We start from the raw sequence: 25,620 nt of genomic DNA, 5'->3' as shown, positions 1-25,620 counted from the left end.
AGGATATTAATACACTAAGGGTAACACCCAGTGCAAAAATATAAGGAGTAGGAGAGGGTGTGCTACAATAGTACAGAATCCCAACCCACAGAGTAGTCATAAATACACACACATATATGAGCACTCACCACCTGGGACACCTTGGGAGACTTATCAGGCGCAGCAGCGGCTGCCGAGGAGGAAGAGGACTCCATCCCGACTGATCAGACCTCATCAGATCGGACGACCCGCTCCTCTTACGTACCTTGTCCCAGCGGTTTGAATTTCGCGCTTCCGGAGTGCTACTTCCGGGTGTGACGTCAGTACGTCCCCACGTAACGTGAGGACGTCACTGTGACCCGCCGCCTCACTTCCGGTGAACCCGCGCGACCGGAAGTACGTCAGAACGCCAGGCCGCACCGGAGAAGACCCCGCATTTGCCTGGCCGCAAGTCCGCTGCTACTTACCCGGCGGCGGGTCCCTACTGAGTCTGCCTGAGCTCTGGAAAGCCGACCCGGAGGGCGGGATTCCAGCAGACTCCGCACACCAGGATGGCCAGAGCCTGGACCATCCCGCTACCCCGGACCCGAAGATCCACAGCTGCTCCCGGGAGGAAGGAGGGCGTACCTCGATCGACCCAGCTGAGGGGTAATGCTTGTTCTTCTTTCTTCATGGGGTTCTCATCTTCCCGACGGATCCCCCACCTCTCGTGCCTGCCCTGTTAGGGACAGGAAAAAGCACTGGTGACTGTGGGAAGGGGAGGGGCTTTTAACCTCTCGTGTTGTGCTTTTTCCTGTCCCTAGGGGGTAGAGTTAACTCCTGTGGTGCCGTCGTGAAGATGAGGAGAGAAAAACCTTTTATTGCAAAAACAGCACCACCCCTGTCCTCAGGTTGTGTGTGGCATTAGGGTCCTATTAGACAGGCCGATGACTGTCAGCGCTTGTTTAATAAGCCTATTACGTGGCTCGATTATCATTTATCATACTGCAGCTACTCTGAGCTGACAGGTCACTCAGCCAATCACTGGCTGGGACCGCCACGGCCAGTGTTTGAGCGGCCTGTCAGCGCCTTCAAGCAAGCAGAGGGTAGGAGAAGACCGGGAGTGTGGAGCATCGCAATGTAGCAATGTGTGGTCGGCGGCCAATGATTTTAGGTCTGGTCCTACAGAAATGATCAGCCGAAGATGGTTGTCAGATATTGCTCCATGTAATATGGCCCTTGCACTTCAGCTCCATTCACTTCAATGGAAATTATGTGGCCATGTTTTCTTAAGCCTAGAAAACCCCTTCAAGTTCTTTCTTTTAAAAGATGTTTTCACTAGGGTGACATGTATTCATATGAAGATTTATTGCAGAAATTTCTTCCCATCAAGCCAACATCATTGAGCTGAATAGAACTTGCAGGAACTTCTGCCATTTATAAAATCACCCAGAATGTCCAACCCCTTGTCCTCTTCTCCCCCCTCCTCACGGTAATGAAACAACCACCCCTCCAGAATGAAGACAGACGGCTCCACCTCTCTTCTCTTTAAGAAGACTTCATCATTTTATTTAAATTTTGTCCCACAACATAAAAAAAATAAAATAAAAAGGAAATGTATACAGAAAGATACAAGTAAACTGGGCGAGGTATTTCATCTGGTTTTAATTTATAACTGCTTGAAATCCAGTGACACTGACACACATACATACAGCTACCACTGCCGGACCCCCTCCCTGTACAGTGCGAGAAGAGGGGAGGGGAGGCGGCTTTTATTTTGACCTGTTTTTTGTAAAATACAGTACTAATGAGTGGATTGCTACCTGCATGCATCCACGGCTGACACTACAGTGATTCCCATACTGTAACTCAAACAGTACTGCCATAATAAAAAAAAAATATATTTATATATAATCAAAAGTCTTATTCCTCTTAACCTATCCTGAGAGGCCTAGTGGTGCGGCCAGATAGTTAATGCTTTTAGAAGATGCTACAGGCGGTACGTCCCTAGAACTCCTCAGTTATATAAATATGGAAGAATTTTATTTTATTTTTTGTACAGTTCACTACATTTCAGGCTACCCGTTAGCGTCCTACGGAAATAGAAGAGGGTGAAAGGGGGTTGGAGGTGGCGGAATAGGCGTTCTGGTGGCACGCAGTGGAATGAGACATGGTGCATTAAGTTGGAATGTCCTGTAAGTATCAGTCGTCTTCTGTGCCGCTTCCTGAGCGGTCCTGCAAACAAAAAGACAGCACTGAGGTATTGCGGTGAGACATGGAACAGCTTACAGGGGTCAAGGATGACAGGGCTTAAGGATGAATTCACATGCTGCAGAAATTTCCTGACCGAAAACAAATTGTATATATTGGTAATGGACGTAACATTACTTATCCTGTACTGATCCTGAGTTATATCCTGTATTATACTCCAGAGCTGCACTCACTATTCTGCTGGCTACTACTGCAAACACACAGAACTAAGGGCTTGTATTTCACTCCATAGTAGCTATAGTCTGCAAACAAAATCAGTACGGAATACCTACTTAAGATTATTTGGGAAGCTTTCCCTGCCTCACAGATATCCAGTATATGAGTTGGTACACAGCTAATAGACACTCAGTTATTTAAAATAGCATCAGGAGAGATAAGGACAATGACTGAACAGATCAGCAACCTGCAACACTCACCTCTTCTTGGTCCTCTTCACTATCATCATCACTGACTACAGGCTTGGCCCTGCATCCCCGGCTGGTGCGCCTGCGCCCCTTCATCCGTTCTTGCATCTTTTCCTTACGTCCTAGTTTAATCTTCACTTTGACTGAGCGAGCTGTGACACAAGAGATGGGCGATGTAAGTTACGATGAATTGGGGGGGGGGGGGGGGGGGGGGGGCAACTGGGGCAAGGCCTGGTAGAGGTCTGTTACAGCATAGCTAAGGTGCAGGGAATCTGCAGCCCTCCAAGATGTTGGAAAACTACAATCCCCATCATGCCTGGACAGCCAAAGCGAAGCTCTGGCTGTCTTGACAATGATGGGAATTACAGTTTTGCACCAGCTTGAAGGCCTGCAAATTCCCTATTCCTACCATAGTTGAACCAAGTGCCCCCGCATTGACTTCAAAGGTGGAATAAGGGACTTACACTCAGACTCTGATCCTTCCTCCTCTGCTTCCTCGTCTTCTTCACTATCATCTCCCTCACTCTCCTCCTCTTTCTCAATCTTCTGCCTAACACTGGTGAAGACCGACTGCAACACGATGGAGTCTTCATATATCTGAAGAACAGAAAGGGTATCAAACATATCCAATACAAGACCAATAAACATCAAGCACAGCTCATGGAATCTGAAGACACATTAAAAAGCAATACTAAGGGATGAGGTGGAAGAATGAGGTGTCTACCATAGATATTAGATCGATATATGCAGAGAGAGAATGGCCAACTCACCAGAGACCCTTCCAGGTTGAAGGTCTGAGCATTCTGACAGAGCAGCATAACATCCTTTTCCAGATCATTCAGACTGCGGTACTTGTGATTCCTGATCCTCTCCTGAAACAATAAGAACCATCTCCAGGATTAATTCATCTACTTGCAGAACACAAACCCAACCCTCCCCCCCCCCCCGCCAAGAGCCTTCGTCTGCCAACCTTGATTTTTCTGAAGTCTACCGGCTTGCGGATCAGCTCATAATACTCTGGGAGTTCCTTACGAGAAGGAAGCTGGATGAAAACTTCACTCAGCTGCCGTCCGGTGCCACTAAAACAAGGGATAGTCAAGAAATTTAAAAGGGAAACTGTCAATAGATTTAATCCACCTAAATGAGGGCAGCATAAAGTAGTGACTGAAATGCTGAACAGATCGGTGTATTACTTACATCTTGTTTAGCCGTTCTTCTAACATGCAGGAGAATAGGATTCTTGCCACATCCCTCTCCCCCACCCTCCTGCTGCTAATTGACAGTTGACTGACTATACAATGCATGAATAGATAACTGCCAATCAGCAGTTAGTGGGCGGCCACGTTTTCTGCTTCTCATGAATATTAAGGACTACTGGGCTCATGCACATTAATAGAAACTACTGATTGTCCATGGTATTAAGGGGGATCTCTGGATCACCTGCACAGGACAATGTAAGAGATACATCAGTGTGTTCAGCTTCTCTGTCACTAGTTTATACTACCCTGAGATAGGACAGCCTAAACCTGCTGACAGATTCTCTTTAAAATGGTTCTTCGTATTCTGCAGGAAAAAAGAAAACAATGTTGAAGACCTTACCTGTCCTTGTATTTGATGACAGCATCTACGATCTTCTTCATTTTCTTGGTGAGGTTGGGAGGGTTGGGGGACAGCTTTTCTGCCGGAGGTCGGCCTCTCTTTTTCTTCCTGCCGTCGTCCTCCTTCTCTCTGTTTCGTGTGCTGGTAGTTGGGGTGCAGGGGTCTACATCTCTTTTCCGCTTACGGGATGTCTTCTTCTGACGTACCTCTTCTTCGATCTCCTCTAACGTACCTTCCTCAATGGCCTGCAGAGCATAAACTACTTATAGACACAGCAAGCTGAGATATTTTATACAATACAATTTACTGCTACAACTCTTGATCCTATCACAACGTTCCAACACAAACCTTCAGCCACTGCTTCTCTGTGAGGGAGTCGCTGTAGTCCACTTCCTTTCGGTTACGAGATCCGCGTCCAAACATCTTCTCCTCCTCCTCTTCACACGTCAAACGCTCTACTTCAGCGTCATCTTTAATAATCCAGGATGGAAGCTCGTCCTCCTCCATCAATCGGGGTTTGCGTTTAGGATTGCGAGCCTCTTCTCGCCGCCTGTCTAGATCCATTCTCTAAAAAAAGTGCAAAAACTGAAAAGTGAGAAACGTTTTATATGGTATTACACTGCAGCTCCATTCACGTCAATGGAACTGAGCTACAAAACACCACACCCAAACTGAGGACAGGAAAGGTGCAGTTTTGAGAAGAAAGCATTTTTTCCTCTAGACCTGCAGAACCCCTTTAAGATAGTAAGTAACCAAGCCATCAACCAGTATAGACATTGACTAAGGGAATTTGACAGTCCTGTACAGAGGGAGACTCCAAATGATCGTATATGATGTTCTGATCACCGCTATGGCAAGTGTCTAGTTTTTTTGGCTTCTTGCATTAGGTATCCAGTGATTTATTTATAGGTCCCTCCTCTCATATCCTAGTATCCTATAAGGAGAAAACTTACCTGTGGGGAGGGGGAGGGAAATTTTCAATATAAGAGCAAACTGAATGTAACAATAGACTCTTCTCCCCACAGTCCTAGACCACTCAAAATTGCTGACACATTCCCTTTAATCCAGAGACTTCATTCAGAATTGTCACAAAGTATCCGATATACAAGCTGTGACTATAAGAACATTAAGGGCCAGATTACACGGAGCAAAACTGGCGGAACTCCACCAGCCTCAGAGTCATACAGGCAGTCTATGGGAGGGCTTGCGCCTCCTCTCATCGCTTGGAACATCTGACATGTTAATTCTAAGCGGAAAGGCGCGCAGAGAGAAGACGTGCGAGCGCTCCCATAGACTGCCTGTATGACACGGAGGCTGGCGACATTCCGGTGGTGGACAGTTCCACCGTGGAATTCCACCAGTTTTACTTAGTGTGCACTGGCCCTAACCCCTTAAGGACTGATTATGTACGCATATGGTATTGTGCCTTTAGGGGAGTTCAAAGAGGGGTCAAGCAGAGTAGCACCACTTTCAGCAGCCTTGGACTACAGCTATTAGCGGGCACGGGCCGATCGCAGTGCTAATTAGACACTAAGGGTCCATTTACACAGAAAGATTATCTGACAGAATATCTGCCAAAGCCAGGAATGGAGTTGAAAAAAAAGGAGAAATCTCAGGCTTTCCTTTATGACCTGATCTCTGTTTATAGTCTGTTTCTGGCTGTGGCTTCAAATCTTTGGCAGATAATCTGTGTAAATGGACCCTTAAATGCCTATAAATCCCGATCTATGGTGCTCTAGCGGATAGATCGCCCCCCCCCTTAACCAATCCCTCTGCATGGGCCGGCGGTCAGCACCACAATGACAGTAATCCTGACTTGGCCTTTGATTGCTATGGGCTTCAGCAGCCCATTGTAATAAAGCACTGATCTCATGGATCAATGCAGTACATATGTAGGTCTGTAGGTGAAAAAAAATACAAGCGCTTTGGTCTTTTCAACATGAGGAGGAAAAAACGAAAGTGCAAAAACAAAAATTGACTTACCATAAACAAATCAAATTCTTCCTCATGTCTTGCAATCATCTGATTGACGGTTTCATCGTCGGGCACTTCATCTTCTTCCTATTGACAAAGTTCCATAGTTAGTATAGCCACACAGACGCCAATGAAAAATTACGGGGGGATTCTAACCCTGAGATATCTGTGGTGTCCCTCCTCATCTGTGGTGATGATCAGGCTATCGCGTCTTATGTCTCCTCACCTCGTCTTGCTCTTCGTGCTCCAGGATGGCCTGCAGGAAGGCTTTTCTCTCGTGGCTGGAGGATTTCTGATCAAACATCCCAGCCTGGATGACTTTCTGATCCACATTCAGCTTGTATTTAGCCGCTGCCAGGATCTTCTCCTCCACACTGTTCACAGTGCACAGACGTAACACGCGTACCTCGTTCTGCTGTCCAATACGATGAGCTCGATCCTGGGCCTGCAAATCCTGTAAGAACGTGTGAAACACATTATTGTATATGTAATACATATAAAGGAAATGCAGCTTTAGCAAGATGACACCTACTTACAGTAATAGATACCCTTTGGGAAATAAAATTAGGCTTTTATGTTATTGTTGGCAGAGCGCCACTTTAATTTGTGTGGTCACATCTGGTACTGCAATTTTCTTGAATGCGGCAAAAAAGCAGAACTATAAAAGTAACTATGAATATACTGCCTCATACCTGATGCGGGTTCCAGTCGCTATCAAATATGATAACTGTGTCGGCAGACTGCAGGTTCAGACCCAAACCACCGGCACGGGTACTGAGCAGGAAGATGAAGTATTCAGAGCCTGGCTCATTGAATGTCTTCAGTAACATACCACGGTCTTCTGCTTTTGTGGTTCCTACAGAGAGGAATAAAAAGTAAAGCTTATGAGCTGATGTGTCAGTAGTAGAGATGAGCGAACGGTTCGGACTTTTGGTCCGACGGCATTGGCGCTCTCTCATTATGCCTGCGATCCCGGACGCATAGTTGCGCTCCCGGGAATAAGCGGCCAGGATATTCCAGGGAATCCATGGTGAATTCCCTGGATTATCCTGGCCGCATATTCGCGGCCGGGATCTCCGGCATAATGAGAGAGCGCCGATGCTGTTGGACCAAAATTCCGGCGGTCCGCTCATCTCTAGTCAGTAGGATATCAGAGATTAAATGTATTTCTACTTTTAACCCCTTAGTGACAGTATGAATTTTAGCTTTAAAAATGAACAAAACCAGCTATTTTTCTTTTTTTTTTTTTCTTTAATGCGTGGCTGTATAAGGGGGGGGGGGGGGACACTTTCGATTTAGTGCTAAATACCCAAAATCTCTCAGCTCTCCAATCCTCACTCTAACACGGCATAGTGTGGTTTACGCACCATCTAATCTGAGGTATTTAAAGCCACGATAAGCAAAGTAGTCTTCCATGATTGTCATGAGTGTAGTCATCTGACAGAAGAGCAGAACTTTGTGGTTGGTGGCTCGGAGCTTGGGAAGGATGCGGTCGAGCAGCTCAAACTTTCCGGAGGCCCGGTAGAGGTCCTGCCTGCGGGGAGATAAGAAACGGAGGTCAGTGCTGCCTAGTATCACAGATATACAAGGCTCATAGCCATACAATACAACCTTACTGTATATAATACTCACCCCTGCACAATGCCTCCTGTAAAACCCAAGTGTTCAGAAAAGGATTCCTGAGGGGGAGGATAAAAAGCCACGTTACCTATTTAATTAGTAAGTTACATCATTCTGGCTTAATCTATCACCAGTCTTAAGAAAGTGAGGTTATTGTAAGCAAAATCTGACACTATGATGTAAGCATAGGATTTCTTTGTTCTCCCATCAACTGTATTAAAGGACTTCTAACAGAAACAGCGCCACTCTTTTCCTCAGTTTGGGTGTGGTACTGCACCTCTGTTCCTTTTTTAAATGAATGATGCTGAGCTGTAATACCAGACACAACCTGAGGAGTGGAGTGGAGCTATTTTTCCAAGCAACCCTCTCTAACTAGTAATCTACATTATCTACAGCTTACTTCAGGTCACTCACCTCTATGTGTTGGAACATGTACGGGTGGTTGCAGATTTTCCTAAGCTGCATGATAGTGTTCATGAGAGTCTTGGTACCACCTTTACCCTGCAAGAGGAAGAATCACATCCCATGAGCATAACAAGTCACTGCTCTATGTACAGATCAATGCACTGGGGGTAGAACAGTTACCTTTTTATCCTTCTCTGACCCGTCTGTGAGGAGGATGCCCTTGGCCTGCATGTGTCTGTATAAAACCCTTTGTAATGCAGACATGTCACATTTGATCACATATTCCACCTACAGAAAGAAGGGCAAATCATCAATACATGTTCATACTCTAAAGCAGTGATGGGGAACCTTCGGCCCTCCAGCTGTAGCAAAACTACAATTCCCATCATGCCTGGACAGCCAAAGCTTTAGCTTTGGCTGTCCAGGCATGATAGGAATTGTAGTTTTGCAACAGCTGGAGGGCCGAAGGTTCCCCATCCTCGCTCCAAAGTAATTCATAGAATTCATAGAAACCCATTGTGGTCCATACATGAAATTACCTATGAGCTCCCAATGATGGGATTAGTTATTGCACTGTAGCAGTGAGTGGAGACCTTTGGCCCTCCAGCCAACTACAATTCCCATAATGCCTGGACAGGCACGATGAGAACTGTAGTTTTGCAACAGCTGGACAGCCAAAAGTTCCCAATCTGTGTGTGTCGGTATAATTGTGCTAGGCCCAGTGTGTATCGTGCATGTTGCAGAGCTGTGTATGTGAGGGTACAATGTACTGTTATAGAGCGTGTTAAAGTAGCCCTGTCATTTTAATAACCTATGACCCCTTCATTGCCTTAGACCACTAGGGACATTTAATAACCATTAAACCTTATTTTCCCTGTTTTTAGTTATCGAAACCAGGAATGCATCCTATAGTCAGGTGCGTCTTATACAGTGAAATATACAATACCTTCTCCGGCAGCTGAGCCTCCACCTCCTTCTTAAGTCTCCGCAGTAAGAAAGGACGCAGCACCTTGTGCAGACGGCGGATGATCAGGATGGTTTCTTCTTCATTTAGATCCACCTGGAAAATAAGAGCTGAGGTCATTTATCCATACTTACCCATTCATCCCTTCCTGAAGACAACTCCTGTCAAGCTTTATGATCCCTCTCAGTACAAGGACACATCACCTGTACAATCCCTCACCCTCTCTATTCAGAATCAAGCAAGCAATCTATGGTCTACACTATATCACCCACACATCCCTAATCCAGGATATCTGTAGGTTCACAGGGTATTACAGGGTGTATGGTGATCCATCCTCTCGCTGGAGAAGGCTCACATCTAAAAGCATGATTTCTTGGCTGTATAATTCAGGTCACGTACTGACTGAGCTCTCAGGTCGGCTGTAGTGAAACCTGCCAAGATGACGCCAGTGTCAAGTTCTGCACAGCTGTGTCTATAGCAGCCAGGACTGAAGACAGTATGTGTAGTCAGCACCCGGAGGAGCTCTGCTTTTTAGGAACAAGGCATCTAAGGACAGGAGTGCATCATAGAGATCAGATGTTTCTCAAGGACTCTAACCCTTGCAGGGAGGATGTGTTGTATCACAAGAGAAATTTCAAGGGATTGTTATGTCTTTCTGCTATGCACCACAGCCACCACCCACTTCTTATGGATGGCAAGGCATGGCTCGTCCTAAAGGGTTATCCAGGATTAGAACAAACATACTTTTTTTTGCAAAAACAGCGACATCCTGTCCTCAGGTTGTGTGTGGAATTGCAATTCAGCTCCGTTCACTTTTATAGCACTGAGCTGAAAAGTCACACCCAAAAATGGAGACACGAGGTGTGTGGTTTCTGGTAGAAAGCTGCAATGTATTTCTAAGTCTGGACAACACCTATAACTTGCCATCCACTGAACCTGTGTCAAAGTGGGTTCCAAACTGTACAACCATTAAGGCTGCTGTCTATGTGTAATGCACAGACCAGTGAATGGCGACACCGAGTGTAATCCGCAATCGGACTGTACACTTGTGAAAGGGTTAATAAGTCTATAGAGCCTGGACCTGCAGCATGGACTGTATAATGGCTGGTCCTAGATGATCTGGGCAAATGCATGGAGTGTTGCATACACAGCCATGTACAGACCGGAATCTGTGGCATATGACCCAATAGGGGAATTATGTTTTCCCTGTGTCTGAGACTATAAGACTACGATTAAAGAGTTTGCATCTCCCCTCACATAAATTGTTTACCGGTCTCTGCCGTCTCTTCCCCAGCCTCATACCTTCTCTCCAGTCATTGCAAAGGGAGCATTGAACCACTGTTCAAAGGTGCTGCAGCTTTTAAAGATGGTCGGGAGCAGGAAGTTCAGAAGAGCCCACAACTCGGGCAGCTTATTCTGCAGAGGCGTTCCGGTGAGCAGCAAGCGCCGCGGGGCCACATAATGGGTGTTCAGCACCTGTGTCAGCTTACAGTGATGGTTCTTCATGCGGTGACCTTCATCCACAATCATGTACTTCCAACGGATCTGCACAGAAGAGACAGATGTTAGGACGCAAGTCATGAGATCTACCTGACAGTAATAACCAAAAGTATGAAGGCGACACTTACCTTGGCCAGAATGTGCTTATCCTTAATAATGTATTCATATGTAGTGAGGAGAACGTTAAACTTTCCACTACGGAGAACAGGAACAAAAGCACGCCGAGCAATAGGGGACCCCTAGAGGAAGAGACGGGGGTTACACACAACATACTGACAAGCAGAAAACACCTAGAATAGTGGTGAATAGAGTTACCTTGTATGACACCTTCACCACAGATGGCCCCCACTTGTCAAACTCATAAACCCAGTTAGACAATGTCCTAAAAGAGAAAAAAAAGTGGTCATTCTTATAGTCTTTTTGGGGTATTCTGAGCTTTAACAGTCTAGATGATGGTGTATGGCCAGCTTTAGACCCACCCATTGTGAAGTTAACATGATCGGAGATATAAGAGAATGTAAGAAGACGACTTACGAGAGGGGCACTATGATGAGGAAGGGTCCATTGATGCGCTTGTGTTCCATGAGGTATGTGATCAGAGCAATTGTCTGAATAGTCTTCCCCAGACCCATTTCGTCAGCCAGGATACCATTCAGGTTATTGTTGTACAAGGAGACCAGCCATTCCAGACCCTTGATCTAAGGATGGATAAGACGTCAGGAGAAATCAGTATATGAAAGTGTTGTCCTTGCGCACACACACACACTACATTACCTCTGCTTACCTGGTACTGTTTGAGGATGCCATTCACCAGGAGACTAGACTGCTTATCTACCCTCTCAGTCACTGCATGAGCCACAGCGTAGTAAGACCTCAGGCCGGCCTCAGCCTGCGATATGCTGTACTCATCATCCACATCCTGCTTGGCGCTCCTGGGAAGAGGGGAAAGTCACCCATCAATGCACAGAAAATAGAAGGAATCGATAACCATTGCAGAAAGTGGCTGCTAAATTGCTCCTATAGGGAATGACGTAGCAGGTTGCCCTGGATCAGAAAAACATACCTGCCTTGTTCCAGAAACAGCGCCAATCTAGTCTACAGTTTGTGTGTGGTATTGCAGCTCTGCTATACTGAAGCAAATGGAACAGAGTTGTAATACAAACGGGCGACAGGCATGGCACTGTTCTAGGAAGAAATCAGCCAAATTAATTTAATCCTGGAAAACCCTTTTAAGTTAACACATTTGACCAGCAGGTGGCAGCATCAAACAGTATATCTCCTCTCTGCTCATACTGAACAGAATAGCTGGGAGAGAAAGATGCAGCCCCAGACAGAAGAGTATTGCATGTGCAGTAAAGGAGTCATGTAGATATGGTGCAAAAAAGTGCACTGTGAATGTGGCTATACTATAAATGGGAGAATGGATGCACTTGGCTGACACCGTATGTCAATGGTATTTGGTAGTGTAGTGGTTATGACAGTATAAGGAAGCCATCAGTGTATGAAGTATATAGCCACATATATGAGCAGGGCACAACTTTGTGTTAAGCCGCCACTATAACTATTCGTCATATAGGGAGAAAGATGGAGCAAGCAAGACCATCTGTACACCGCACAAAGATGTTACGCTGAGCACATGTACAGCAACAATGGAGGTGACCAACACTCGCCTATATTGTGATCACCACCATCAAGAAAACATCCCCCACAAGTAGAAACACTCACTCGATAATCTCTCGAGCGTAGATTTCTGAAACCTCATCACTATCCGGGTCCGGAATCTTCTTCTCCTCCACTGCAGGTATACTGGCCACAGGAGGCACCGTCTGCTGCTCCTCCTCCTCTTCCTGGAATTATTAAGTAAAACTAATTACCAAACCGTAAACATGTGGAGAGTGAACTACGAATAAGAATATGATAAAGTTGGAGATATTATACAAATAATATACACTCACCTCTTCCTCCTCTTCAGATCCACTCTCCTCACTGTCTGACCTTGGTGCAACTTCATATCTATTTACAATAGGAATTGAGAGTCATCAGCTTGTATCAGATCAATATCCTTGACTACTACAGGAACCTGTGTAATGACCTGAACCATCATCATCCTATATAAGTCTGTTATATTGGGTCATTAAACCTTCAGTCAGATTTGGACTTGAGGAAACTTATGTGGCCATATTACAGGCCTAGTTGTCCTTCTCTTCACCATCCTATGTAACAGATACAACTATCACACATACCCAGGGTTCATCTCCAGCCAGGCATCTAGCTGTCCGGCCTTTGGAGCCTCTGGACCAGTCAGGATCTTCCCGCTTTCTACATGCATAACTTTGACAGGAAGGTCGCTCATCTGGCTAGTCTCATCCAATGGCTGTGGAGTGACAGTAATAGTTATCAACTAATAGTTTGGAGAAATCATATAGCGCATCAGATCTAACATAACCAATACCCATACCTCTCCATCTGGTCCAAGTGCAGCCTGCTGTCCTTCTATGTTCTCCGGTGTCTGAAACAGCACATTAGTGTAAGACATGTATGATGACATTTCTGCAGTACCGTTTCTTCTCATTCACATGTCTGGGAGTCTTACCTTTTTCTTTTTCCTCCTCTTCTTCTCCTTTAGTACTTGGGCAGCTTTGTGCTGCCTCACCAGCTCTGTCAGGTTGGCCACATACTCATCCGTCTGCTGCAGGAGGTAGGCCAGGCGCTTGTCCTTCTTCTGGTCAATCAGCTTCCTGTAGCCCTCCTCATCTTCTGCCTAGAATAGGATAACATAAGTAGACAACATGCCTATGGTCAGGTCTATAAAAGGTTATCCCAAGACTATGGCTTACTACCTATCCACAGGAGTGCTGTACTTGGCTATGTACTCTGCCGGTCAACAACCTGTGGACAAGGAACCCCGTGTTCTTGTTACTGGTGGGTGACCCACTGGTTCATTCCCTCGCAATCAGATACTTAGCACCTATCCCATGGATAGAAAAGTTTTATCTTGGGATACCCTTTAACGTCCGTTACACAAATGCCAGGAGTTCTGAATTCTGGTCCATAGCACATCATCTGTGCACAGATCGTAATTGCAGAACATGTGAATGTCTCCTCATACTGTATCCAGAAAACCAGACCCCATATTTTACAATTAAACAACTGCTTCAGCTCTGGTGCCTACAGTCTACTGTACAGTACAACTATAACTCTCCTCATAGACCAAGCCTTTGGTTGTCGTGATATAATGAAAGATTTATAACAAAGAGCCACAGGTGTCAGAAACGTGACATAAAAATTAACAGCAGGTTCGAAAAACACTGCTTAATAGTTTCTACATAGGCAGAAATTTGTCAAAGAAAGTCTGCTGCATGGGAAGTTACCATGAGACGCCGCATTCTCTCCTTCTCGATCCTCTCATTCTCTTTCTTCTGCTCTCGCTCGGTGTTGGCGTGATACGTGGCCACGGCCTTGGTCAGTTTCTGGATCTTTCCGGTGACAGAGCGGTGGAACTCCTTGAAGTCTTTAGCATGCTGGAGAATGCTATTCAGGTATTCCTGAAGACACGGTAAAAGCCATTCAGTCCTGTCATCTTCCATTTCATATAGTTAAGTTTCAAAATATGAACCCTTCCTTACCTGATGCTTCTGCCGCCTCTTGCGTTCCTGCTCAATCTTCTGCTGTTTCTCCAGTTTCTCTGTGATCCTGGCTTCGCGGAGAGATTGACGCTTACTGCGCTTGTAGGCCTTGGCATTGAGAGCTGTTTCCAGGGCAGTGTCTCTCCTCATACACACCACAACCTCTTGTCGGAGCTGGACAAGACAATAAATGGTGAATTCTTCGGATATAACCTGTCCAGCCCCTGCTATGAACTACTAGAAGCCTCCATATTAGCACTTACTTGTCTCTGGAAGTTTAGGAGTCTCAGAGCTTTTAGTTCTATCGTAGCTTTGGTCCTAAGGTCACCAGCTAAAGACCCTGGGAGATTCTCCAGTTCCTGGATCCTATGTGCAATCCGGGCCTGAAGTCTAACAAGGAAGAAACGATCAGATGTCGGAATATCCTTCCTAAAGATCCCCTTTGTATAGGTATCAGGCAGGAAACTACATACCGATATTCACGTTCTTGTAGCACTTCTACTGGGTCCAAGCCTCTGGGTTTTTGGATAGGTGTGATACGATTGGCTTTGGGATGAAACTGGACCATGGGTGGGGGTTGGGCTGGCTGAACTGGTGACTGTGTCTGGGGTGGCATGACAGGAGACGCTGCAGGTGGCACTGCAGGAGGTGCGGGTGAAGGGCGACCTGTTGGCTGTGGAGGAATCAACTTCTGAGGTGCAGTGGCTGGAGCTGCAGCATTGGCCATGGGACCTGTAGCAATACAGTAATGGTAATTTCTATTTACTTCCAGAAAGACAAGACTAAAGGGTCTTTATAAGCTTTAATAATGGGTAATCTGGTGCAAAAAAAGAAAAAACAATTAAAAAAACAAGCGTAGATCTTGTTACCTTCAGGCCAAGGTTTAGGGGGTGCACCAGGAGGATGCCCTGGCATTACAGGAGGGGCACCTGACGGTCCAGGTGGTGGCATGGCTGGTCCGGCCATTCCTAAATTATAAAAGACGTGTCATGTATTATAGGACACAGTATAAAGAGTAATGTGCTTAGATTGAATCTTCTCTACTCATCAACCCTGGTATTAAAAGTCATAATTCTCTAGATGTCAAGTAGGATAAAGCAAATGCAGAACACATGGTACTGACTGATCGTTTCTGATCTTTGTCATAACGTAGTGTTATTTTTCTCACCATGAGGTCTGTTGTAGCTGGGTGGTGCTGGCCCAGAGGCAGGCACAGGTCCAGTCCCGGAAGCTGCAGGTGGAGGTAGTGTTGGCATTTGTGGCTGCATGCCTGGCATAGGCCTCTTGCCCTGCACAGCCATCTGTAGTTGATCAGGTATGGGCTGCCCTCTGGCCAACATTTTGTACGCCATTATCTGCGCCCGTAACTGGTGCAGCTGATTCTGATTAAACGGTGTGGGGCTGCGACTCGTCTGCTGCTGCTGCTGTTGTTGTTGCTGCTGCTGCTGCGGGGGCTGCTGCTGCTGCGGCTGTTGCTGAGGGTCCGCGTTTTCCATGTTCACTCCGCCTGAACCGGATGACATTGGTCCAGAGGGTGGGCCATTAGAGGGCACTGGACTCGGGACATGCTCAGAGCTGCCCAGGGGTGAGGGGTAACCTAAGGAGAAAAAGAAAACAGGCTATCATATACCATACATATATTTTTTTTAGTTATTTAAACATACTGAATGTATGGAAAGTAAGCGATTACCTGGGTATATACTGCCTGCTCACATTAATGCAAGCAGCACCTTAATATATATGAAAAGAATCTAATGTATATACCTTGGGAGTGTTGGTCCATTGGACTTGGTGGCGGTCCCATTCCAGCATGGCCTCCAGGCCGCATAGCCATTCCCTTCATCTGGTTATAACGTGGGTCCTCTGGCATAGGCTTCTCATGCATGGACTCCATTGGCTGTCAGAAAATTATGACACAAGGAATAAATGGTTAGGTGGATTGGTTAGTTACAGATGTACAGGAGGAGCTTGTAAACTAGAAATATGATCGCTGATTTACATTTCCAAAAAAACACTGACCTTATGCATCTGGTGCATGTTTTCTGGAGGATATCCACTGGGTCCTTGAGGAGGGATTGGAGGTCCAGGGCTTGGTCCCATCATGCTGTGTGCCGATCCAGGAGACGGCCCAGGGCTAGGGCCCAACATAGCACCAGGAGACGGACCTGGACCAGGGGACTGGACAGGCCTCGGAGTGCCGCCCATAGGCGGATCTGGGGTGGACATTGCTTCGGTGAAGAGTTTCACTCAATGTCTATCTGCAAGAGAAAAGAAGCCATTAGTTATATATACACTAAAGCTAAATGACACTGCATCAGATACTCATTCAAATACAATAATAGCTTTTCTTTTCTGAGTCATTAGTAATTGTCTTCAGGGATTTGCCCAGCCCTGATGGTGAGAGATGCATATAAAGTGGAATACTCTTTCTGCCCGGCCACATAGCAGCCTCTGCTTTACCTCACTGACTTCTATGGACTCCACTTTTCCTATGCACCAGCTTTGATAATTCTCCCAATAGCGCCACCAGGTGGGCAATGCACGTGCATGGGACATTACTGTATACAATGAGCCAGTCTGACCACTACAAATTCTCATACCCCATAAAGCCATTGTATTAGTTCAGAGGTGTGGTAACCACACGCTGCCGGAGCTCGGAGGACCATGTCTGCACAACGTAGATGATTTAGTACGAAAGACAAGTTCTCTGCCCTTAAAATCTGCACAGTCAGTATTCCTAGAGGAGCAGACGAGGTTTAATTCTAATATAATTGACCTTATTCCAAGGTACATCGACTGCAGCCTCAAAGCAAAGCAGATAAATCAATTACAGAAAACAGAAGGGCAACAGCGGCCTCATCCGTCTGATCTCCAGCCGCCGGAGCCAAACCCGGCAAACGCTGAAATGCACATTGTGCAAACTTGTCATCACAGTCTCATCGCTTCTATAGCAAATCTGATGTGGATTGGAAGAGAAAGACAGAGACGGTGACCTTCCATATAAGAGCCCTATAGAGGGACAGCCTTTAGTGAGCCTCATCCCTAAAACCAATATGGAGGCCACGTAGGTCCTGAGAACTTCACCTATCTATCCTTTATCTTCTATCCTCTACTTAGTGAAGATCAGTGGTTGAGGTCATTTACAGACATGTCCTAAGAGGAGCGGGCAGCGCTATACTTGGTCCTTGTGCAGCCCAAAGAGTTGAGTCGAGCAGCAGCCACACGTGTTACCACCAATATTCAACATGGGGGAACAAGTGACCTCCATACTTATCAGCGGGGCGCAGGTGTCTTTAAAAGGGGTTTATCCACAAAACAAACATGCAAAGTCTGTTAGGTCTAAGGGGACGATGTCTGCATGCTTGCATACTACAAACCAACCCTGTCCTGCTAGCACACATTTAGTAGATCTCTCCTGCATTGGAAATGAGATGCACAGGGGGAGCAAAGTCTCCAAAATACTCCAGGCTCCCATGCCACTTCCCTTCTCCAGGCTCATCTCCCTCCATATTCCCCTGCCCCTCTGCCCCTTCCACAAGCTCCCCCTGCCAGTCTAACCTTCTCCAGGCACCATGCTCCTGTGACCTCTTATAGGCTCCTCTACTCCTGCAACCTCCTCCACGTTAGTCTTCTCTACTGTCCTTCTCCAAACTCCCCAGTCCATTAGTTTTCTCCTGTGCCAGGCTCAATTGCCCCTTAGCCCTTCCCCAGGCTTAACCTGCAACCTCCTCTAAACACCATCTCTGACGTCCTTCAGGTTTCCTTGCACCTCTGGGTCTCTGAGCCTGTCTTTGACCTCTTCCAGGCTCCTCTACTCCTCTGGGCCTGGTCCCTTGGACCTCCTCAAGGCTCCTCTACTCCCCATCTCTGACCTTCTCCAGGCTCCTCTACTCCCCATCTCTGACCTCCTCTACTCCTCTGAGCCCCATCTCTCTGTTCTCCTCCAGACTTCACCGCTCTGACCTCCTTCAGGCCCTCTCTCTCTCTGACTTCCTCCAGGCTCCTCCTCTCTGACCTCCTTAAGGCTCCTCTGCTCCTCTGGGCCCAGTCTCTCTGTTCTCCTTCAGGCCCTCCAGACTCTGCCGCTCTGACCTCCTTCAGGCTCCTCCTCTCTGACCTCCTTCAGGCTCCTCCTCTCTGACCTCCTCAAGGCTCCTCCTCTCTGACCTCCTCAAGGCTCCTCCTCTCTGACCTCCTCAAGGCTCCTCCTCTCTGACCTCCTCAAGGCTCCTCCTCTCTGACCTCCTCAAGGCTCCTCCTCTCTGACCTCCTCAAGGCTCCTCCTCTCTGACCTCCTCAAGGCTCCTCCTCTCTGACCTCCTCAAGGCTCCTCCTCTCTGACCTCCTCAAGGCTCCTCCTCTCTGACCTCCTCAAGGCTCCTCCTCTCTGACCTCCTCAAGGCTCCTCCTCTCTGACCTCCTCAAGGCTCCTCCTCTCTGACCTCCTCAAGGCTCCTCTGCTCCTCGTCTCTGTCCGCCTCCAGGGCCACCCTGCTTCTCTGGGCCCTATCACTCACTTCTATAAGGTAGAGCATTCATTTAAGTCCCCCTGGACTCTGCTCTAATAACCCACCTAGCAGTCTTCCTCGCCTCGTACACTCCCTACAAGTTACCTCTGGCTCACATTCATTTGATGAAAGATTATGAGGCATTACCAGCAACCAGAAACGCCATGGCCTCTTTCTATAGCGCACAGAAATATCCGCATTCACAATGCAGAGGTGACAAATTAATGAAGAACGGAGAAAGAAAAATGATCAAGCGGCTCGCAGCTGGGAGCAGAATATGAAAATACCATTTAAATGGAGCTGTCAGGTTGCACGCAGACGCCCACGCCATAGACCGTCACTGACTACATACAGAGGAACGTTTCATAGGTGCTTGCTGTCATCCGGCCTCCGACAGTAATGCTAGAATTTATGGCATGGAGTGAGGGGGGGTTGCTTCCTGGCAGTTCTCTTAAATGGCGCTGGGAGATTTAATTAAAGCGGAGAATCTGATTAACGCCTCGCCATGGCTGGAGCGGGAAATTACTCGCACTTTGATGTCTTCTTGTGTTAATTACAAGGCCGGGCCGGCTACGTCCAGGTACGGCAACCAAAAGAAATTAAATTAGGATGGAGGAGAAAGATAAAACACAATCTGTTCTTCTCAAGGAGAGAGCACCAGGCGTTTCTAGAACAAGACGCTTGTTTCCCAGATGCCAGATGAGAAGAGAGAAAAAAAGCACAAGGGAGAGATGGAAAAAAAAAAAAACATAAAAGAAGCTTCAAAAGCAAAATGCATTAATTATTGAAGGCTTTTTTTATCTGTTCCCCCGACAGAGAGACGGCGAAGAACGGCAGCTCAGAGATCAGATATTTAGCATCCCGACAGCTAAACGTCCCTGGTACCTCCTCCAGACCTGGAAACTGCCCATACACCTAAGATTAAGGTTGGCAGACGGCTATTGCTCCTGATCCTCCATACACAATGGGCAGTCAGTACCCATGATCAATATTTCCTGATCCCTCTCTACACACTAATGACCATTCATGTGATCCGGATCCTATAGAAGTATTGGCCGACCACTCATTTGGCTGACAGCTACATCCTCCCCAATACCCATTAACTCAGACTTCTTTGGAAGACTTCTTCGGAGGTGGCGTATCTTCCCTAAAGCTGGCTTAATCGCAATATGACGATCGTTCTCAGCCCGCCATCATCTATGTAGAGAAAGATGAGTGGCCCCCATAAAAGATAGATTGTTGAAAGTGCCACCAAAATTGTCAAGTTTGTCCAACTTTTAGGCGCCATACACATTAGATTAAAGTTCGTGACAGGTAACAATCGTTTTAGCTGACCGATGACTCACTGTCTGAAAAGAAGTCTGACAACTTTGCAACTTTCGTCCAAAAGTCAAAATAAAGATTTTTCCTTCATCTGTCCTGGGAAAATAGTTTGCCCGGCACACGGTGTTATTATTCATGTACGGCCTGACAGAGCTATAGTGGCCAATATGGACTTAACTGTGTATGAATATTGTGATATAGACTGGTCAACCAGCAACCTACATCTGCTAATGTATACAGCCAGCTTTAGTCCGATAAAACCATTGCCTTGAGACCACGTTAAATTAAAGTCAGCTCTACACCCAATGTCTAGGATTGGGAAAGGGCCATGTTTAGTAGAAGGGCTGTGCCTACTAAACGGGAAGCATAGGTTGGTCCAGGGCAAGTTTGGACCACACCAGGATTCTTCTACTCAGAAACAGGAGGTATATAAGCAGTATCTAAAATTACTATAGGAACATAACAGGACATCTTACTGGTGCCAACACTACGGTGACGGCAGACTACAATCTCAGAGCTCGAAGACCATAAAAAAAAACATAGGACCAGTGACCTGTTCTAGAAAAACAGACAGATGACAGAAGGCCATAAAATGAAGGATGCAGCAATAGAGTATTCCTCCTGATTTTCATTACAGGACAATGAGCGCCATTATTCACCCTTCCTCCTTGTGTCGCCATCTGTGCCTGCTTTATGTTAACACCAGGGCAGTCAAGTGCAATGGTCTATAATAATGGTATGCAGGGGGCAGTATCAATACTGTAGTGTTACTATACTTTACAAGACTCCCAAAATTCACTTTCAAGGCACATGGAGAAGACAAGTCCTAAGGCTGTTTATAAGTTCAGGATCTCGATGATGGAATCAGTCAGTCCGCCTACCATGAGCACGAAAACTATCTAGTCACTAATCCCACTATAGAAACAAGTCAATGTCTACAGCCAACCCAGTGCCAATCTATGCCAGGGGTAAGTACAAATACCACAAAGCCACCAGACCAGGTTTCTCCTCGATTTTAGGGTCGACCTCAGATGACACTTCTGCCAGTTTTTAGACAAGATACAGAACAATGTCATAGAAAACAACCAGAGGAGTCAGACACCAACAGCAGAGATCTTGGCACAGAGTCCTATTATCCATAAGTTTTCTCAAAGAATTTTTAGTGCCAGTTTTTGGCCAGAACTTGACTTGGGTTTACAGATCTTTACTGAAGGCTCCAGACGTAATGCAAACAGAGACTACATCATACGTCTGGAAACTCCATCTCTATAACTGGGTCATTCAGGGCTGGGTTGTTACAGAACATCTATTACTCTGCTCACCAGAAGATCTGTGCCGACACAGCGGCGGCGCGAGAGGGGCAGGACACGCGGCGGCAGCAGCAGCGGCGGCGCCAGAGGGGCAAGACACACGGCGGCGGCAGCGGCGCCAGAGGGGCAGGACACAAGCCATTCCTGGTTGTCACAGGGGTACCTAAGGGTGTGGGGTGCGACAAACTTCCAAGAATAAAAAGCAAGAGGCCAATGAGACCTGTTCTGGTGGAGTAAATATATAGGGGCAACCTGCAATGGAGTTTAGATGCCTGTTTGGGTAGATTTTTATTCATTCATTGGGTCAAGCTCAATTCAGACAAAAAAGCAAAGGTCGAGGACAGACAAAATACACTCAAGGAACCATCACCGGTCCTCCTCCACCAATTCCTATAGCATGATAGTCAGAAAGTCTGAAAACTAGTAGGTTCTGTATAGCAACACACCCTGACCCTTGGGAACCCCAATGATTACAGTAATGGAGGCCAGTTCTCAAAATCGATGGATCCATAGTGCTCATTTGTGGCCACTGCTCCATTCACGTGCTCCATGAGACGTTCAGCCATTGCCAAGTACAGATTTTGGCTATGTTCGGAAATCTAATAAGGAACTAAGGGAGTGGTTGCCGACCATTCGCACTGGTGGGGGTCCCAGCTAGTCCTGTGGATGGATAGGTGATAACGCTTCTAATTTAAAGAGACCTGTCACAGCAGACATGCACTATACTGGATTACAGCACATAAAATGAAGAGAGGCGGCTGGCAGTAGTCTCTTGCCCCCCGTCCCGTCTCGCAGAAGATGCCCTGTAATATAGACGCCTATACACATTTGATAAATCATCAACCAAAGTTTAAAGCCAACACACCATCCTCCAGCTGCCACACCGTCCTAAAGAATAATTCTGCAACAGTTTATACATGGTGGGCATGGCAGCCTCCCAGCAGTAACAGTGCCACACCTGTGTTTGGGTTGTGTCTGGTATTGCATCTCAGTTGTAGATATGAATGCGGAAGGGATACAACAACCTGTGGACTGGTATGGTGCCATCTTCAGAAGAAAACCAAAGAGTTTACTATTCTGTAACTACATATAGAGGTATGGTCATCTATAGGGCATGGCATGGTGCCACCATTTCCAGTGCTACAGTCCATATACACCGCAGATACCAGTAATCAGCCAACCACTGTATGTTCATACATCATCTACAACTCATCGTGACATTGTGCCCATTCTTCCAGATATGAAACTTCGTACCCAGCAATACAACACAATGCCCATCAATACTCCCCAGTGGTGCCAACCATCGCAGAGGTGGTCAAATGTGAGTAGTCTTCAGATGTTCAGTAGTCTTCAGGATATGCTGGGTGTTGTAGTTTTGCAACAGCTGGAGAGCCACAGGCTGGCAGACACCAGTCTAATAAAGCATGCCAGGGGTATGACCCACACTTGCCAGCCTGTGCCCAGTCAACGAGTCACAGACCCAGCAGCGAGTCACAGAATCCCACCATTGTATGCCAGGCAGCCGCAGACAGCCCTCATTCATGGCCTTCTGCCTACATAAAGGATGGATTCATGCCGCCCTGGTTCCCTGCCATCCCGCCATAGACAATCACACACTGTGCTCTTACGTCTGTATACCTACCCTGTGCCCTCTCCTTACTCATCGTATAGATACCTGCCATGACCCTACAACATTGCCACCCATAAGACCCCCCCATGTCCATCCAGAAAAGCCTAGCCCCCTGTGGATGGCAATGCTTCTCCTAGGAGAGGTGCCCATAATAGGCATCGCCATTCAGAGTAGGCTGACCATTGCTTATGATGGAAGACACCAACACAAGTTGCAGCACCCAGGCAAAACTTCATGGGAACACTCAAGGGAAGCAGGAGAAAAGTTTTGCCGGGTGGTGTGCCCTACGATGCCCGCCCTAACTAGTAACCAAAATCTAAGGTCAACGCCAACTCTAGCCTAGAGTGTACAGGTCACATGACCCCACTAAGGACCCCAGAGAAAGACAAGAGCCCATTGACTTCTATGGGGAGGGGGCAGTAAGCCTAGTGCCCCAGTGTAGGATCACCCCTGCTGCCCTGCCCAGGAGCCCCCCAGAGGTGAGCAGAGCCCATGCCCCTCCAGCACCCCAATACCTGGAGCTCCTCGCTGCTATCAGGCCCCTTTGTCCCTGCTGCGCCTCCCACTACCCGCCCACTTCATTCAATGACTGCCCAGTCCGCTCCCCCCCTCCCCCGCCATGCCCGGGCTCCCCTGCAGGGGGCAGAGCCCTCCCCGCCACCGGCCGCTCCTCACCTCTCCTCCACACCTCCGGCCGGCACCGTCCTCCGGGACTCAGCCAGAAACAAGCCCCCCTTTCCCGCCGCCAACACTGCTCAACTAAGCCGCTCGCCCCTCCCCCTCGCCATTATATACTCCTAGCGCAGCATGGACGTCGTGACGTCACGGCGTCGCTCCCTTCTTTGTCCTATGGAAAAAAAGAATGGGATATGGATTCAATTGATTGCCATGGAGACGGCTGGGGGAGGGAGCCGCCATCTTTGATAAGGGCAGATGCCTATTTTTTTTTTTTTTTTTGCCTTCACATGGTTGCAGCTGATTTATGAGATGTAGGACACAGAGTTTATTGGATGTTGTATCTATGACTACTTGATGGAGCTTTCATGTATTTTTATTGCTGTCTATAGAGCAGTGGTCCCCAAGCTGTTGCAAACCTGGGACTCACAGCATGCAATGTCAGGGCATGATGGGAGTTGTAGTTTTGTAACAGCTGGAACACTGCTATAGAGCAGGGATGGGGAACCTTCGGCCCTCCAGCTGTTGCAAAACTACAATTCCCATCATGCCTGGACACCCAAAGGATAGCTATAGAGGATAACGGATAGCAGCATGATGCTACTAGTTATATAACTTACAATTAAGCTCTTAGATCTATGTTGGGATCATTCAGTGGTTGTAAAACTACAACTCCCATCATGCCCTGACAGCCAGCACCTTATCTCTAAGGCTGTATTCCTACGTTCCGTGATCCTGACGGATCACGGACGTGGAATGCATCTACCGGAGTCCCCCCTGCGCCCGGACAGCATCTGTAATTAGATGCTGTGAGTGGGGGAGACTGTATTCAAAAGCGCCGCGCTGTAGTAACAGCACCGCATGGCTGATTCATTACAGCGCGGCGCTTATAATTACAGTCTCCCCCGCTCCCAGCATCTAATTACAGATGCTGTCCGGGCACGGGGGGACTCCGGTACATGCATTCCACGTCCGTGATCCGTCAGGATCACAGAACGTGGGAATGCAGCCTTACCCTCAGGATAAGTGAATAAGTGTCTGATCACAAATTGGTCCAGTTGGACCCCCTAAGCCAGGCATGGGAAACCTTTGGCCCTCCAGCTGTTGCAAAACTACAATTCCCATCATGCCCGGACAGCCGAAGCTTTGTAAATAGGGAAAATGTGTTATAGGCCGGAATTCCCCTTTAAGGATAGATTCACACTGTCTATTAAAGGTAGAAGCAGTGCACGGGACTTGTACTTGCCGCCAAATGAGTCCCATTCAGATAAATGGAATTGAATGAGTTACAATTAATGGATACAGGTGAGGAACAATACCGGCCTGATGGAGTTGTCCTGGGCTCGAAAATATTGGTCCTCCATGTCTATGCTGCCATGCTGCCACTTCCTAGGAGTGTGCTGTGTTGCTGGGGTATGTGCTAAGTAAGCTGTGGCTGCCATATTGGTACAGACATGGAGTGGGGCATTAAAGGGGTTATCCAGCGCTACAAAAACATGGCTACTTTCCCCCCTCTCTTGTCTCCAGATTGGGTAGGGTTTCAAACTCAGTTCCATTAAAGAAAATGGAGCTTTAGGGTGCCTTCACGCCTACCGACTCGCAGCTTTAATAATGGTGCGAGTCGGCTAGGTCCTGACAGATCACTGTCTGAACAACCGCGGCGTGTATGTAAATCTGCCGGCGGCTTAACCCCTTCTGATGCCGGCCGCCTTCCGCTGCGCTCTGTAATACATACCTCCTCGCTCCATGGGGTCCCGGCGTCCTGCTCTCGCGCCCGGCCAATCAGTGTGTTGCCCTGAAGGCACCCTAAAGGGGTTATCCAGCGCTACAAAAACATGGCCACTTTTCGCCCT

The 25,620-nt window shown here is 47.2% G+C and overlaps 1 protein-coding gene and 1 long non-coding RNA gene across 5 annotated transcripts in view; one reads left to right on the top strand and one right to left on the bottom strand.

Annotated features, from left to right (window-relative positions):
- Positions 1-25,620, top strand: part of LOC138768879 (uncharacterized) — a 152,064-nt gene that overhangs the window by 123,403 nt on the left and 3,041 nt on the right. For 2 of the 4 annotated variants that reach the window (XR_011359176.1, XR_011359173.1), the window contains one exon: positions 9,116-10,382. The exons of the other annotated variants lie outside the window; for them this stretch is intronic. This is a non-coding gene — a long non-coding RNA (uncharacterized lncRNA). Of the gene's footprint in view, positions 1-9,115; positions 10,383-25,620 lie in introns of those variants that run through there. 4 annotated transcript variants of the gene reach the window in all.
- On the bottom strand, positions 1,501-23,844 carry SMARCA4 (SWI/SNF related BAF chromatin remodeling complex subunit ATPase 4). The gene is made up of 34 exons (XM_069946732.1): positions 23,768-23,844; positions 16,341-16,579; positions 16,086-16,218; positions 15,490-15,918; positions 15,191-15,289; positions 14,795-15,053; positions 14,585-14,711; positions 14,322-14,495; positions 14,067-14,240; positions 13,289-13,456; positions 13,154-13,204; positions 12,939-13,069; positions 12,651-12,708; positions 12,421-12,542; positions 11,480-11,627; positions 11,230-11,393; positions 11,011-11,077; positions 10,824-10,934; positions 10,498-10,740; positions 9,178-9,291; positions 8,412-8,519; positions 8,241-8,327; positions 7,839-7,885; positions 7,574-7,740; positions 6,899-7,062; positions 6,433-6,660; positions 6,216-6,293; positions 4,581-4,799; positions 4,233-4,477; positions 3,604-3,712; positions 3,404-3,505; positions 3,098-3,230; positions 2,646-2,785; positions 1,501-2,193 (listed from the first exon to the last, which is right to left on the bottom strand). The coding sequence occupies exons 2-34, from the start codon at positions 16,545-16,547 to the stop codon at positions 2,161-2,163; spliced, it is 4,839 nt and encodes a 1,612-aa protein (XP_069802833.1). The 5' UTR covers positions 16,548-16,579; positions 23,768-23,844; the 3' UTR covers positions 1,501-2,160.

The sequence above is a fragment of the Dendropsophus ebraccatus genome, chromosome 1 (genome assembly GCF_027789765.1).
Source record: "Dendropsophus ebraccatus isolate aDenEbr1 chromosome 1, aDenEbr1.pat, whole genome shotgun sequence".
Taxonomy (NCBI): domain Eukaryota; kingdom Metazoa; phylum Chordata; class Amphibia; order Anura; family Hylidae; genus Dendropsophus; species Dendropsophus ebraccatus.
The sequence above is the reverse complement of the archived record's forward strand: the minus strand, read 5'-3'. Positions and strand labels throughout refer to the sequence as shown.